Source organism: Chlamydomonas reinhardtii, chromosome 17, assembly GCF_000002595.2.
Source record: "Chlamydomonas reinhardtii strain CC-503 cw92 mt+ chromosome 17, whole genome shotgun sequence".
NCBI lineage: Eukaryota > Viridiplantae > Chlorophyta > Chlorophyceae > Chlamydomonadales > Chlamydomonadaceae > Chlamydomonas > Chlamydomonas reinhardtii.
This window is the reverse complement of record NC_057020.1, coordinates 3,404,787-3,419,216: the sequence shown is the minus strand read 5'-3', so window position 1 is coordinate 3,419,216 and position 14,430 is coordinate 3,404,787. Positions and strand designations below refer to the sequence as shown.

Genomic DNA, 14,430 nt, shown 5'->3' with positions numbered 1-14,430 from the left:
GGGGTGTAAGGCTCTGCAGTCAGGTGCAGTCACTAGTCAGCAAAACAAGAAGGGTGACTCTTTCTCGACAGGAGAAGCGGGCTTACCGAATTTAACTGTTCAGAGGATTGAAGCAGCAAATGCGTGCGCTTCGCCACGTCGCTCCGGAGTCCGGGCTTCACTTGATGCGTGGGTACCGTGGACCAGTCGTGGTGAGGAGCAGCGGTGCCCTATAGCCCCAGTAAAAAGTGACCCAACAAGTAGTGCAACAGTACACAGTAGCAACGTGCGAGAACCGTGCACTGCACTGCGATTCTGACATTCTGTCCAGCCCTACTTCTGTTTTGGTTTGATTGGTGGGAGCGTGGGAGAGGACAGACAGCCACTTCAGCTATTTCATTGCAAAACAGCCCCACAGGCGAAGTGTTGCCTCATCACTTGTGCCTGTGCTCCGCGCGTAACCGGCTCTGCACGTATCCGAGGTCCTGCTACAGCAATACCGCCCATCGCCTCCATCCCGCCAAATGACCTTGCGAGCATAGCCCGCCATCCTTTATTGAGAGCAACACCCTCACCCAGGGCAACTCCTACTCATCACTCACCAAGAGCGCGGGGTACCAGATGATGCCCATGGTTGGCTCAGTATTCACACGCATCATTCCCAGCAACCTGCTAGGCATCCGGGTGGGAAACGCCTCCATTCTGCGCGGCAAGCTGCACAACTTTAGGCTGGTGGGCATTGACGGCAACCTGATTCCCCCGGACGCATTTGGCGCCGGTGTCACGCCCGTTTGGATGATGACCCTGGTGGCCTCCCAAACAGGTGCTGATGTTGTACATGATGAGCATACCCTTCATACATCTGCACTGGATTACACACCCTCCAAGGCAGTAGCCCGCAACCATGCAGCGCACGCAGCTCTGCAGCCCGCCGCCAGCGTGCCCACGCCATCAAGTACTGTTAGCATCACCCCTGGGGCGTGGCAACCTTGGCCCCCATGGCGTCAGGACTGGAGCGTGGCGGGCCGTAATTCGCTCAAGCTGACGTGCGCCTTGCGTTATTTGATAGTTATCGGATAATGCCATTCTGCCCATACCAGTCTAGATAGCGAGGTACAAAGCACGCGGCCTTGCTGTAGTTTATGCTTCAGTTCATCGCTTTGCATCGCGGCTTCGACACGCACTTTTAACGCCCATCCATCTTTGAGGACCTGGCCTGCTTGAAAGTCGGTCACCAGCCATGCCGTGGGCCCAGCGGCTCCGGGCGCTGGGCGTTCCACCGGTATGTCACTGTATTTAAGGTGCCTCAAAGATAGCTGCCCGACAATGGCGCCCTGAGGTTGTCGCCCTGAGTCATTCGCGTCCTCCCCACGTCGCATCTCAGCTTCGGCATGCGGCAACATATATTTGCGCCTGGTTATGTGCTTGCACACCGTTCATAGGGAAACTGTCGTCGGGCAATCGTGACCGGCGTGACGGCAGCGGCGTGCTTTGCCGCGCCGCGGCCGGCTGCCGCCGCTTCGCCCGCGGCAGAGCGCCAGCTGCGCCTTCTGCACCAGGTGCGGGCGGCGGGGAAGCCGGCGAAGGCGGAGGCGGCAATAGCGGAGGCGGAGGCGGCCAAGGCGGTAGCGGAGGCGGCCAAGGCGGAGGCCGAGGCGGAGACGGCAAAAGCGGCAGCGAAGGTGGCAGAGGAGAAGGAGAAGGCGGAGGTGGCGAGAGTGCAGGCGGAGGCGGAGGCGGCTGCGTCGCGGGCGCGGGTGGCGAAAGTGGCGGCAGATAAGGCGGAGAAGGCGACGGGGGCGGAGCAGACGCTGGCGGACAACAAGAAGGGAAACGCTGCAGTGAGTGTCTGTTAAGGGGGAGATGAGTTTATCATGAATCAGGGAGATGAGTTTAGCAGAGCCTGTTGCATCATTCCCTGCCCATTGTGTCGTATCAGTTGCGTGTGTTGAAAGCTGGTATTCACGATTGCGCAGGTGGCAGGGTGGTCGGCTCTCGTCCTCGCTGCGTGCATGTGGGGTTACTACGCTCGTGCGGCCGCAGCTCTCTCCAAGCGGCTGGTTGGCGTCATGTGGCAAGGGGTCTCATCACAACCCTAGTTGATGGTGCACCCCTATTTGCAGACGCGGAAAGCCATCATTGGGCTCTGCTGGGTCGCCTTCAGCTTCACCCTGCCCGCACCGGACATCATCGCCGTGCTGGGGATGGCGCCCGCGTTCGAGACGTGCAGCAAGGTTTCGGCGCTGGCGGATGAGTGGCTGGGGATGATCATGGTTGGGTGGCAGCTCCCCTGGGGATGAGTTAGATCAGGAGTTGCAGGTTGCTGTGTTGAGCAACACTTGTAGTGCACATGGCCATGGCGAAACTCTTTGACTTGCAAACGTGTCTGTTGTATCCTCTGTTGTAAGGTTTGCAATGCCACGCACTGCACCGTGCCCGCGGTCTGAGGCCTTCAGATATATATGGTGCTGTGTGCCAAGCAGGAGCGAGAAGCGGAGAATGGTAAAGAGTGGACTGCAATTACATGCAGAGATTTCGGAAGCGCTGAAGCTGAAGCGTCGAAAGTTGAACGGAACGGTCCGAACAGTGCGCCAATGTCCGGAGTTTTGCCGGACTTTCGCCCGAGTTTCGGCTGAGTTTCTCGCGAGTTTCTGTCGAGTTTTCGCCGACTTTCCGCTGAGTTTCCCTGCGCCCCGCCCGCGCGTGCACTCCAGCGACTCTCATGCACTCCAGCGAGTCCCACCCGCGCTGCAGCCCAACTGTCAACCGTGTGAAAACGTGTGCGCTTAGAGGCAGCCTATGGACAGGGGTCAGCCCCATGCTTCCCTCTGAGTTTACACACAGCTCACACACGCAGCTTCCTAGACGGCGCGCGCACGACTATGCACTCCCACTCACACGCCACGCCAACCGCCAGCCTCCGCCGTGTTCCACCGTGCTCAGACGCAGCTTCCCACACACGTGTTCGCCCAACTGCCAGCTCCCACTCACGTGCCTGCCGACAACCGCCAACGACCCGTGTGCGTTACTACAGTCAGGTAGCTTCCGAGCCGGGCCGCCGTACAACGACCTGCTCACACTCGCGCAGCTGCCGACTGCCACGCTACCTCCTGTACGGCTGAGGGGGTTTGGGGTGCCGTACACGAGTTAGTTGGGGGTTAGTCGGAGCTGTCCTAGAACCGCCATTATACTATTTTTTCCCATCGCCAAACCTCCATCCCGCCAATGACCTTGCTTGGCATAGCCTGCGGGCCATCCTATCTACTTACCTCCTCCCCCCGGACAATCCAAAGCAGCGTGTACCAACGTCGCCTGCTGCACTCACACCTGGTCCCGCCTGCCTTCGAAGCTGGCGCAAGACACTGACAATCAGGAAACGCCTTCATGGGCAAGCGGCGCAGAGCCTACCAACAACTCCTGGATGCCGTTCCCTGACTGTCGCCAGTTAGCTTCGGTATTCAGTGCCGCCCGCGCCCGCGGCCACGGCCGCGCCCACCGCGACCACGCCCGCGCCCGCCGTCACGCCCGCCGCGCCCGCCGCGCCCTCCACGGAAACCACCGCGGCCTCCACGGAAACCGCCACGGCCGCCGCCGCCGCCACCACCGTTCCGGGCCTCCTTCGCTGCGTGCGCCGCTTGCGCCTGTTTTGCAGTGACGAGGGTCAAACAGGCATTGCTGAATGGTTGGGTGCCCTGCGCCTTTGTCAAACCCCGCCCATCCCAACCTTGCAAATGCTGCACAGCATCTGCAGAGCATCCTGCCAAAGCTTCACCCCGACGGCATGCAGCTAACTCAAAGACTCACCCGCTTGTAGTAGTTGACCTCATCGTCGCCCTCGGTCTTGGTCATGGTGCCCTTGATGCCGGCAATGGCCCGCTCGTCCTCGGGCCGGCCCTCAAACTCCGCCAGCGCCGCCGCCGCCAGCTCAGGCGTGGCGAAGCGCAGGAAGCCGCCCTTGCGTCCCTCGAGCAGCTGCGGTGGGTAGGCAACGGCAATCGTCAGACAAACAAAAGAACGCTCCTACAGACTGAAACCCCGCCTGCTGGTTTGTACGCCCTGGAATGTGCCATGCACCATATGCTGCCCTACACCATGACACCGCTACTGCCGCTTACCTCCACGAACTTGACCTTGTCGCGGCCGCCCAGAACGTCCGAGATGACGCGGGGCCCCGTGAGCTCCGGCAGCTCCGCTTCAAGCGTGAACGAGATCAGGCAGCCTGCGCAACGCGTCAACACCAAATTGCACGAGACCGAGTGAGGTGGTGGCACGGAAGCGCTACCTTGATCCTTGGGCTGTCTGTCCGCAAGTCCCAACCTGTGGCTGTAGTCCAACTCCCTGTTCCGTGCGCCTTCTCCCCAACACTCGACACGAGGCGCTCCCAACCCGCCCTCTCCTGTTGCTTGACAGATTCAACACCACACATACACGCACATGCATGCTTGCATGCACGGTTTCAACTCCGGGCCCTTGTCATTTCGCTCCTCAAGCACACGCCGCTCGCCATGGCACACGCACCCGGCGTGAAGGTGGGCTCCGCCGGCTCCGGGGCCTCCTCCTCCTCGCCCTCGCCGTCGCCCTCGCCCATGTCCTCATCGCCCGCCGCTGCCCCCGCCTCCTCTCCCTCCTGCTTGGGCCGCTTGGAGCGCGGCCCCTCGCCCAGGTCGCCCTCGTCGTACTCAGGAGCCTCCTGTGGAGTGGACCAGCAGCGGAAGTGAGCTTGAGGAGTCAGGGTTTGCCACCAGGTCGCTGACGGCATAGCTTCATCCGACCCAGCCGAACCCCCGTCCTGTGCTATACTGCCTTTGGCTGACTGGCTCAGGGACGACGACCGGAGAGGACGCCAAGCCCCCGGTAAGATTTCCATGGCATCGCCGACTGCACCCGCAAGCCGACTGCACCCGTGAGCTCCCGAGCGCGCACCTGCTTGCGCTTTTGCCCCTGCCCCTGCCGCCTGTCCACCGACTTGGGTGCCTCCCTGATCTTGGCCTTGGCGCTCTCCACTACCTCGCCGCCCACCTCACCGCCAGCACCGTCCGGCAGGCCCTGGCCGGCATTGCTGTCGTCCGACTCGTAGCCGACGTTCTGTGTGGGTGGAGGCGGGACGTTTGCACAAAATGTAATGACGAGTTTTGCTGCGGCAGCGCGGCGGGGTAGGGGGGTCCAGGCATGACCAGTTGAGGTCGGGTAAGATCTGCGGTAACCACCAGGTCCTTCCCCCAAGGATTCAGCTCTGGTCGTATCGGGGCCTTGTACATCCCTACCTTGCACACCCCTGCCACCCCCATCCTGTAGCCACCCCATCCCCTGCCGTGACGGTCCCCGTGCCCGCCCGCTTCAATCGCCGCCTCACATGTCCGCCCGCTGCCTTGCGTGCCTTGCGCTTGCCCTCCAGATAGTCGTTCTTCTTCTGCAGACGCAGTGTGGCGCCCGCGAACTCAACCGCCTTGGCCAGCACCTGCGATCGCAAAGCGTCCTTTCGCGTCAGCTTCAACGACAAAGCGCAGGCTGGCGAAGCACGGCGCCAGCACGCTCGCCTGCAACCGCTCTTCCAACCCCCTGCGACCGCTCGTCCCAACCCCCGTCCTCCCCGCCTTCTCGCCTCCTCCACGCTCACGCACCTTCTCCGCCTCCTCCACGCTGCTGAACTCCACGAACACCGACCCCTTGAACATCTTGCTGCGCACGTGGCGCCGCATGCGCACGCAGTTGACGGTGCCGTGCCCGTTGAAGAGCTCGGTGATGGTGTCCACGGTGGCGTCCATGGGGAAGGGCCGCGCGTACAGGCTGCGCGCGTCCACCGCCTTGGCGATCTCCGCCTCGGGAGCCAGGGGCTAGGGGCGCATGCGGCAAGGGGCGGGGGCGGCGAGCAGGAGCGGGGAGTGGAGTGGTGGGTGAGGGCAGGGGTGTGGGCGGGAGGCCGGCGGGCTGGTGGAAGGGGGCTGTAAGAAGGTACGGGTATGCGCCCCGAGATGATACGGTACCTACGCAACTTGAGGGCTGCTGCCGGCCTGCTTGAGAGTTTGTTTGTTCCTCACCTGCTTCCGCTTGACCTTGGTCTTGCTCTCGTCCACCTCCAGCGACTCCGAGCCCGCCAGCGCCTCAGCCACCTGCTGCAGCTTGTCGGCAGGCACTGCGTCCGGCGACTGGGACTTGACCTGTGGAGCAGTTACGAACGAGTTGCGTCAAGAGAAGGGATGATATCTGGTAGGGGTTGGAGCATGCCCCACGCAACCCTTGCCGCCTAAGCCCCCTACATGAGTCCCCCTGTCCAGGGTTGGCCGCTGGCGCAGATACGTACACAAAACAGCCAGCAGCGTCTGTGGCAAACTTACGCCGATCAGGTCACGCATGCGCTGGAACGCGCAAATGACGTTCAGCGGAACGACTGTGGCAAGAGGAAGGACGCAAGTGAGGACTGGCGGGGGACATACCGAATAGAAGGTTGCCCGCGCGTGGGGCGGCCTCGCCCAGGCATGCCCGTCAAATACTCTGCGCTACCGTGGCAAGAAGAGTCCACCCTGTTGCGGCTGTGGCCACCGGCCCTGTTCCGAGCTGCTTCAACCCCCGCACTCACAGCCATTGGGGTCCTCCGCAATGCGCTCCTTCAGGAACTTGTCCTTGGGCAGGTTGCTGTCCGAGAAATAAAACTCAATCTATGGCCACACGAAAAGAGGCGGCAGTGCAAGTGTTGAGTGCAGCGCAGCATGGCCTCGCCGGCGCCGGCGGCAGGTGTTCCGACGCTTTCGATTCCTATTATTACTGTTGAGGCTCTATAAATGTCACATACCTGGCGCACCACCTTCCCCTTCAGGTCGTCGGTGAAGGTGTCGCCCATTTTCCTTTCGGCGCGGGTCCTGGGAATAAACGCCTGATTCAATCAGGATTCCAATGTAGAGCTGTGTCGTTTCAGCTTATGTAAATAAAACAACGTGCGTGCGGCCGGGAGCTAGGGCAACTGAACCGGGGCTGCGATGGTGCAACACCAGGGCCCCAAGCCCCACAAGCCCTAAGCAAACTGCATGTGCTTGAAGTTGCACATAAACATAAAATAAGATAAAGACACGTGCGGAATAGGGCTGTTTTTTGCGTTGCCTCTTTGCGTTGCACATTTTCACGCACACAGCGACGAGGCGTTGCTCACACAACACCGTTTCACTCTTGTATCTGCTTAAGCAGAAATAACCGATCTAGCTTAACGGCGGGGGGGCGAGGCGGGAATACACGGAGGGAATCGCGCAATTTTCTTCCGGGCCTGCAGCGGCAGCAAACATGGCTCCCGACCCGGCGGCAGACGACACGCTGGGCAACTCGCTGATCCCGATAGTCAACAAGCTGCAGGATATCTTCGCGCAGGTGTGTTCTTTGTGTCGTGTGCTTTGCTTCCAGCAGGCCAGCGCGTGCTTGTTGGCAGCGTACGTATGTGTTTTACTCCAGCCGTTGCTTGTGTCTACCCGCGCCTAGTGCACAACTGCGGGTAGTCGCAGCCCCAACTTCGCGCATCCCAACCTACTGCGCTTTGCGCTGCACTGTTCAGGTGACTGTCGACCTTAAGCTCGACCTCCCTCAAGTCGCGGTCGTTGGAAGCCAGAGCAGTGGAAAGAGTAGCGTGCTGGAGGCGCTGGTGAGTGGCGACAGCTGTGGAGGCCTGTACGGTGTTTGCGTGTGTAGGCACGCAGGCGCGGGCGCACGGACTGATGCAGGGCTGCAACACAGCCGTGGTTCAGTACGCTATGGATACTGAACACTCTGTCCGTAAGAGATTGTACAGTGGGTAGTTGAGTGGCAGACACGGTGGGCATGGAAGGGAAGCAACGTGTGACAGCGTAGCTCAGAAATAGTACCAAGGTTGGGCAAAAGGCGAGCCCCCCTTAGAGCAGCACGCCATGTTTGGCGGCGCAGGACTAGCGTTAGGTTCCCGAGCACCTGCGCCTGTCCCGCCCCGCTAGACTCCTCCACCATGCCTCCTTCTGTTCAGGTGGGACGAGACTTCCTGCCTCGTGGCAATGACATCGTCACGCGGCGGCCGCTGCTGCTGCAGCTGGTGAAGACAACGCCTGGGCCCACCGGCAGGCCGTCGGAATGGGGCGAGTTCCTGCACGCGCCCGGGAAGATGTTCTATGACTTCGACCGCATCCGGTGCGTGCCCGCGGCTGTGGGCATTGCGTAGGAGCTGTAAACGAGCACACTGGCGCAGGTTTGCGCGCCCGCATGCGCACGTAAGCTGAAATTGGTTACTGGGTGCCTTCTGCCGCTGCCACATTCGCGCAGAGATGAAATCCACCAGGAGACGGAGCGTCTGGTGGGCTACAACAAAAACGTCAGCGACAAGCCCATCCGCCTAAAGATCTTCAGCCCCCGCGTGCTGTGAGTGGCCCCAGGCTTCTCGCGTGTACCAGTGTTGCTGTGCCGTCATCACTTGACGCGCAGCTGAAGCGAAGCCTCGCCATTGCTCACCCTTTGGCCAACGCCCGCCTGTCCGCCTGCCGCCATGGGCTGCCCTGCGCAGCACCATGACGCTAGTGGACCTGCCCGGCCTGACGCGTGTGCCGGTGGGCGACCAGCCGGGAGACATCGAGCAGCGCATTCGCGAGATGGCGCTGGAGTACATCCGCAGGTGCGCCCCGGGCCGCCCGCTCCCTTGCCCCGCACAGCAGCACGCCGCAGCGGCAGTGGAGCTGCAAGCATGTGCGAGCCCGGCGGCCCGGCCTCGCCACTCGGCTTGCAATACCACGAGCACAGTGCGGGACTTGCTGCAGATGGGGCTGGCGGCACAAGCCCACTGCGCGTTGCCGGGCGTTTCTAACTGTGCCGCCCCCGCTGTGCCGCGGCCCGCTGCGCCTCGCCACAGGCCCAACTGCATCATCCTGGCGGTGTCGCCCGCCAACGTGGACCTGGCCACCAGCGACGCGCTGCAGCTGTCGCAGGTGGCGGACCCAGAGGGCGTGCGCACCATCGGTGAGCGGGGCGCGGCGCGGCACAGCGCAGCAGGGCGCGGACCAGACACTGGGGGACTGATAAGATGTAGTGCAGGGAGGGGCCAACGCGTGGACTGCGCCGCATGGCGGTATGGAGTACGGGGGTGGCCGGGGCGACGCTGCGCCGTATGCGCATGACTACTGCAAACCCCGTGCCCACGCGGCGGCGTCTCACGTCCCAACATGGAAACACCGCACCCCGGCAGGCGTGCTGACCAAGCTGGACATCATGGACCGCGGCACGGACGCGGCGCACATCCTGCGCAACGCGCACATCCCGCTGCGGCTGGGCTACATCGGGGTGGTGCTGCGCGCGCAGGCCGACATCGCGGCCAAGCTGCCCATGTCCGAGTGCCGCAAGTGAGGGCAGGGGTGGGCAGAGGCGGGGGAAGTGGGGTGGGGCAGCGCGGGAGGGCGGGACAGGTGTGCCAGGAGCGGATCGGGGCGCCTGGCTACTTGGCGGGAGGTTGGAAGAATGGGCAGGCCCTGGGAGGTGCAGACAATAACACGGCATGCGCAACGGGGGCCAACCATAAGCACCTTTGCCCCAACAATAACCCGGCAACCCGCCCACGCTCGCCAGGCGCGAGGAGTCGTTCTTCGCCTCGCGTGCCGAGTACCGGGACGTGGCGGCGCACTGCGGCGTGCCCACACTGGCTCGGCGGCTGAACGTCATCCTGGTGGAGCACATCCGGGGGCTGCTGCCGGGGCTCAAGCGCCGCATACACGAGGCGCTGGAGGTGGGGCGGGGGCCGGGCGGGGCCAGGGCCGGCGCCGGGGCGGGTGGAGCAGGACCGAAGTGTAAAAAAGTGGCCGGTTACACGTTCGCTGAGTTACTGATTCGGGGCTGACGGCTACGCGTACTACTGCGGCTGTCTTGGTGCCGCATGCCTGCTGCAGGTCCGAAACGCGGAGCTGCGTGCGCTCGGCGACCCGGACCCTGTACAGAGCAAGAGCGCCAAGTGAGTTGCGCACCAGGTATTGGTTATGTGGAAGATGGTCTGCATACTTGACCACCGCATTACCGCCCGCTGGGTGTCGCCACCTGCGCCCACCGCCCGCAACCTCGCCGCAGCCGCTGCGCACTGCTGCCTTCCCCTTCCACCCGCCTTAATGTCCCCCAATGTCCTAACTCCGCCCATCCATCCCCCATTTCCTCTGCACCAATCTTTGCTCCCCCCCCCAGGGGCGCCTACCTGCTGCAGCTGCTGTGCGACTACGCGGAGCGGTACGCCGCCATGCTGGACGGCCGCCACCTGGACCTGCACATGGCGCAGCAGCTCAGCGGCGGGGCGCGCGTGCGGGAGGTGGGCCGGGCGGGGGTTTGCAGATACCAGCCCAAACTCTAACGAACCCAAGGGGGAGGGGGCAGCTGCAGGGAACACGGCTAGTACTGGTAGTACTAGTGCTTCACCCTGCATCACAATGGCCTCCCTACCTGTGTTTGCAGCCCCTGCTAACTCATCACGCACGGCTTTTCCCCGTCCTGACACGCCCCTTCCACGCACGCACGCAGGTGTTTACCGAGCACTTCCTGCCGCAGCTGCATCGGCTGGACCCGGCGCGCGACCTGTCGGATGCCGAGGTGTCCACCGTCATTCGCAACGGCGCCGGCGTGTCGGGCAGCCTGCTGGTGGCACAGGTGGGCGGGCGGCAGGGGCGGTGGCAGAGCGTGTGCCGCGGAGGGGAAGGCGACCAGGAGGGGAGGGCGACTGGTATTGAACCATGCTGGGACGTGGAAGCAGGCGCAGGCGGGGATTGCGGCCGGTGTGCGAGTCGGGCGGGTCTTTTCGGCGCAATAATGTGCTCTACCACGTTGGCATGCCCTGCCTGTCATGTCTTTGACCTCAACTCGTTCGGGGGCCGGGGCCGGGCTGCTGCGCACAGGAGCCGTTTGAGCTGCTGACCCGCCGCGCGGTGCAGCAGCTGATGCAGCCGGCGCTGGGCTGCAAGGAGCGGGTGCACGAGGAGCTGGTGCGCATCGCGGAGCAGGCGTGCCCGCCCGAGGCGGCCAGGTGGGGGCGTGCGGGGACCGCGCGGGCAGGGGCGCGGGTGCAGGGGCGCGGGTGCGGGCGACGCACTCCCGCAAGGAGGGGGCCGGCGCACAGTAGTAGGCCGGTGGGCGAGAGAGCGGCTTGTGGGGATGGGGGATGCCGCCGGAGTGATGCTCGACGTCTGTGACGCACACGGCACTCGCTCGGTGAAGTGCGGGCGTGCGGGAGGGAGGCACGTCCACGACAATGTCAAGGAACGCCGCTGGCGCCGTCGCATCACACAGCCCGCACTTCCCCGCTGTCGTCTTTCTCTCCCAGGTTCCCGCAGCTGCAGCGGCACCTGGCACACGCGGTGGTCGACTTCATCCACAGCGGCACACTGCCGGCGGACAGCATGATTCGCTCGCTGGTGGACTGCGAGTGCGACTACATCAACTGCGACCACCCTGACTTCATAGGCGGGCGGGGAGCCATACGCTCCGTCATGCAGGTGCGCGCAGAGCGCGCGTGCTCAAGGCCGGGGCTGTAGCATGTGGACGGGGATCCGTCCTGTGCGCCAGCTGTGCGGCTGGCGGATGTTGTGGATGATGTCGTAGCTGTGGGTCGGGTTCGGCAGGCTGCGCAGATGCTCGCCCTGTTGAGCGATGCCCGTTGCATCGGTGGCTCAGGGCCATGCAGCATTTGAACAGAGCCCGTGCACCACCGCAGGACCGGGCCCAACGCCAGGCCGGACCTGGTGCCGGGCGCTTGGGGGGCTCGGGTGACGCCACCTCCGGCACGGCTGCCAGCAGCTCCGGCGCCGCAGTGTCGGGGGCGGTGCCGCGCAAGGTGCTGGGCAATGTGGAGAACGGCGCGCGCATGACGCCGCCCGGCATCGGGCTCAAGGTGAGGCAGGCGGGTGTTGGCGCGGCGCGCGCGAGCTCTGTTGCGCGACGTGCGGGTGCGCAGCCTTCATTATACCTCTGTGCATGCGCCATGTGCCACCGCATGACCAGCATTACGACTGTGATGTGCTGGTTAACCACGCACGCACGGTACCCTTTGAGCCCTGCAACGTGCCTGCTCGCCGCTGCCGCTCGCCCCGCCAGGCTCTGGACGGCGCCAGCTCCTTGGACGACGTGCTGCTGGGCACAGGCAGCCGCCGCCGCCGCAGCGAGAGCGAGTCGGACCTGGCCATGGTGTCCGCGCACACCGGCTTCGGCATCGGAGGCGGCGGAGGCGCGGGCGGTGCGGGCGGAGGCGGGGGCGGCAGCAGCGGCCTGACGGCGGGCTGGTTCAGCTGGTTCCTGCGCGACCGGCCAGATGGGGCGGGCGTGCCCAGCAGCAGCAGCAGCGCGATGTCGGGGCCCTCGGGCGGGGGCATTGGCATGGGGCTGGGCCGCCCCGGCGATGACAGCGTGGCGGCGGCGGCCGCCGCGGCCGCTGGCAGCGTGGCACCGCTGCCTTCGCTTCTAGCGCGACAGGTGGGCTGCTGTGCTGTTACGTTGATCATTATACTCACGTAACAGCACTGATCCGGCCAGGGCAAGGGGATGTTGCCGTGGGTTTTTGCTCGAGCGCTGGCGCCTGCTCTGGTGTTTGCTTGCTGCCGCAGGGTGCGGGCGGCGCGGGCCGCTCCCGGCTGACTGACCAGGAGCTGGCGGAGGTGGAGGTGGTGCGCAAGCTGGTGGACTCCTATTTCAACATCAGCCGCAAGAATATGGCGGACATGGTGAGGGGCGTGGTGGGGCCCGCCGGAGGGGTGTGGAGGCAGGGCAAGAGCAAGAGCAAGAGCATGGACCAGGGCAAGGTTTGAGACTGGGCGGAAAGGCAGGTAGCCTGACGTGCTGTGAAACCAAGAAAGATAAGGCAGCCACACTCAAGCGGCTTAGCTGACGCGCGTGGTTCCGCCGCCGTCGCCTTGTCCGCCGCGCAGGTGCCCAAGACGATCATGCACTTCATGGTGCTCTACACCAAGCGCGGCCTGCAGCAGCACCTCATCAAGGCGCTGTACAGGTGCGGCCGCGCCGCGCGTCGCGGGGGGGGGGGGCTGACCGCAAGGCACAAGCCAGTCAACCCTGTTATGTGGTGCACGCGCCAGCACGGCCGCCGCCTGCAGCAGACACAGCCCACGTGTCACCCCCATGTCACCCTCAAGTGTCCCGCCACGCGCACCCACCGCTCTGAGTCTGCGACTCGCTGCGCCGTTCCAACATCGCCTCCTCCTAAGTAGCCATGCCTGGACCCCCACCCCCTGCGTCTACTATGCGTCTACTATGCTACTGTACCTGGCTACGCCTCCTTCACTTCTTCACTTCTTAAATTATCATGAATGTAACTCCTTCAGGGACGAGCTGCTGGACTCGCTGCTGACGGAGGCGGAGGACGTGGTGGTTCGCCGCAACGCCGCCCGCGAGGCCGTGGCGGTGCTGCGCGCCGCCGTGACGGCCCTGGAGGAGGTGCCACACGAGATGGCCACGGGGCTGGGCGGCGGCGGTGGGGGGGGCGGCGGCGGCGGCTCCGCCGCCAACGGCTCCGCCTCCAGCGGCACCAGCGGCGCGGCGGGCAGCACCGCCAGCGCATTCACCGCCGCGGCGGCGGCGACGGCGGCGGCGGCGCGCAACGCCAGCGGCGCGGGGTACCACCAGCACCTGGGTGGGTCGGGGCCGGGCGGCGCGACGCCGCCCAGTGCCATGCTGCCGCTGCCGACAGTGCCCTTCCCCAACGGGACCGCGTCAGCATCGTCGTGAAAAAGTCGTGATGCGGTGGGCCGGGCGGCAGGGGCAGAGGATACGTGACAGTTGGGGATGGGTATCAGCATGACGTCACCAGGTAATGGTTGGAGAAGAGATGCGACAAGTTAGGCATTTATAGATACGACAGCTAGGCAACAGTTAATGAAAGCGGGCGGTACTGATGTGGAGCTCGACCATCATACCGTATGTGCTGCCGGCATGCCGTGCCAACATCGTTAGTGTGTATGGGGCACATATCACTGCAATGCGGGTGTCACGCGGGTTGGTGCAGGATGGACAAGGACACTGGTGGCGATTGCTGTGGCTCGGAGGAGGTACCTGGGTGGCGAGCCTTTGCTTGCAGCAGTCAAGGCGGCACGCGCACTTGGCATGCATGCGCCAGGCTCAATCCCAGCAGTGGTTTTGATCACCAGGTTCGCAGCAGGTGCTAGGTGCTAAAGGATGGCAGGGGCCTAGCTTGCGTCTGGACAGTTGGCTGTGTGCAGGCGGGGTGCCTGGTGGACCGGGATGCGTTGGGGATATTGAGGGTGAGTTCGACAAGCAGGTTACAGCCTGATTGCCTGTTGCGCTTTCTCCGATCAGGTCAACCCTAGGATGCTTTGCCAGGCAGGTGTATCTGAAGGAATTCTAAACTATAGCTACTAGGCGCGCATGCGCTTCAATGAAATGGCGCCGGCACAGGCGTCCGCATGCTAGCAGCAAGCCTGCAGGCTCAAGCATGCTGCTGTAACAAACAAAACGGGC

The 14,430-nt window shown here is 63.9% G+C and overlaps 4 protein-coding genes across 4 annotated transcripts; 3 read left to right on the top strand and 1 right to left on the bottom strand.

The window, feature by feature from the left end:
• The first annotated feature begins 55 nt into the window (after positions 1 to 55).
• CHLRE_17g724276v5 (uncharacterized protein) lies at positions 56 to 981 on the top strand. The gene is made up of 2 exons (XM_043072314.1): positions 56 to 802; positions 868 to 981. Exons 1-2 carry the CDS (start codon positions 610 to 612, stop codon positions 942 to 944), a joined length of 270 nt encoding a protein of 89 aa, XP_042914773.1. The 5' UTR covers positions 56 to 609; the 3' UTR covers positions 945 to 981.
• Positions 982 to 1,035: 54 nt separating this feature from the next.
• CHLRE_17g724250v5 (uncharacterized protein) lies at positions 1,036 to 2,651 on the top strand. The gene is made up of 3 exons (XM_043072313.1): positions 1,036 to 1,261; positions 1,422 to 1,820; positions 1,956 to 2,651. The coding sequence occupies exons 1-3, from the start codon at positions 1,220 to 1,222 to the stop codon at positions 2,076 to 2,078; spliced, it is 564 nt and encodes a 187-aa protein (XP_042914772.1). The 5' UTR covers positions 1,036 to 1,219; the 3' UTR covers positions 2,079 to 2,651.
• Positions 2,652 to 2,801: 150 nt separating this feature from the next.
• Positions 2,802 to 6,905, bottom strand: CHLRE_17g724200v5 (uncharacterized protein). Its single transcript, XM_043072312.1, has 11 exons — positions 6,770 to 6,905; positions 6,557 to 6,635; positions 6,315 to 6,367; positions 6,018 to 6,137; positions 5,601 to 5,813; positions 5,333 to 5,437; positions 4,903 to 5,064; positions 4,498 to 4,669; positions 4,095 to 4,198; positions 3,784 to 3,951; positions 2,802 to 3,620 (listed from the first exon to the last, which is right to left on the bottom strand). Exons 1-11 carry the CDS (start codon positions 6,815 to 6,817, stop codon positions 3,438 to 3,440), a joined length of 1,407 nt encoding a protein of 468 aa, XP_042914771.1. The 5' UTR covers positions 6,818 to 6,905; the 3' UTR covers positions 2,802 to 3,437.
• A 110-nt stretch (positions 6,906 to 7,015) lies between these two features.
• CHLRE_17g724150v5 (uncharacterized protein) lies at positions 7,016 to 14,428 on the top strand. Its single transcript, XM_043072311.1, has 18 exons — positions 7,016 to 7,335; positions 7,517 to 7,603; positions 7,958 to 8,118; positions 8,251 to 8,346; positions 8,489 to 8,596; positions 8,831 to 8,937; positions 9,164 to 9,317; positions 9,541 to 9,697; positions 9,858 to 9,919; positions 10,144 to 10,264; positions 10,474 to 10,599; positions 10,845 to 10,972; positions 11,270 to 11,441; positions 11,660 to 11,836; positions 12,040 to 12,414; positions 12,546 to 12,662; positions 12,867 to 12,946; positions 13,278 to 14,428. Exons 1-18 carry the CDS (start codon positions 7,252 to 7,254, stop codon positions 13,678 to 13,680), a joined length of 2,715 nt encoding a protein of 904 aa, XP_042914770.1. The 5' UTR covers positions 7,016 to 7,251; the 3' UTR covers positions 13,681 to 14,428.
• The last annotated feature ends 2 nt before the right edge of the window (positions 14,429 to 14,430 follow it).

Bases quoted from the DNA above. Each gene is read 5' to 3' on its own strand.
- CHLRE_17g724276v5 (XM_043072314.1), top strand. From the start codon at position 610: ATGGTTGGCTCAGTATTCACACGCATCATTCCCAGCAACCTGCTAGGC. The intron at 803-867 runs GTGCTGATGTTG...ACACCCTCCAAG, and splicing joins CCTGGTGGCCTCCCAAACAG to GCAGTAGCCCGCAACCATGC.
- CHLRE_17g724250v5 (XM_043072313.1), top strand. From the start codon at position 1,220: ATGCCGTGGGCCCAGCGGCTCCGGGCGCTGGGCGTTCCACCG. The intron at 1,262-1,421 runs GTATGTCACTGT...CACCGTTCATAG, and splicing joins GGGCGCTGGGCGTTCCACCG to GGAAACTGTCGTCGGGCAAT. The intron at 1,821-1,955 runs GTGAGTGTCTGT...ACGATTGCGCAG, and splicing joins ACAAGAAGGGAAACGCTGCA to GTGGCAGGGTGGTCGGCTCT.
- CHLRE_17g724200v5 (XM_043072312.1), bottom strand. From the start codon at position 6,817: ATGGGCGACACCTTCACCGACGACCTGAAGGGGAAGGTGGTGCGCCAG. The intron at 6,368-6,556 runs GTGAGTGCGGGG...CTCTTGCCACAG, and splicing joins TGCGGAGGACCCCAATGGCT to TCGTTCCGCTGAACGTCATT. The intron at 3,952-4,094 runs GTAAGCGGCAGT...TACCCACCGCAG, and splicing joins ACAAGGTCAAGTTCGTGGAG to CTGCTCGAGGGACGCAAGGG.
- CHLRE_17g724150v5 (XM_043072311.1), top strand. From the start codon at position 7,252: ATGGCTCCCGACCCGGCGGCAGACGACACGCTGGGCAACTCGCTGATC. The intron at 11,442-11,659 runs GTGCGCGCAGAG...GCACCACCGCAG, and splicing joins CCATACGCTCCGTCATGCAG to GACCGGGCCCAACGCCAGGC. The intron at 12,663-12,866 runs GTGAGGGGCGTG...TCCGCCGCGCAG, and splicing joins GCAAGAATATGGCGGACATG to GTGCCCAAGACGATCATGCA.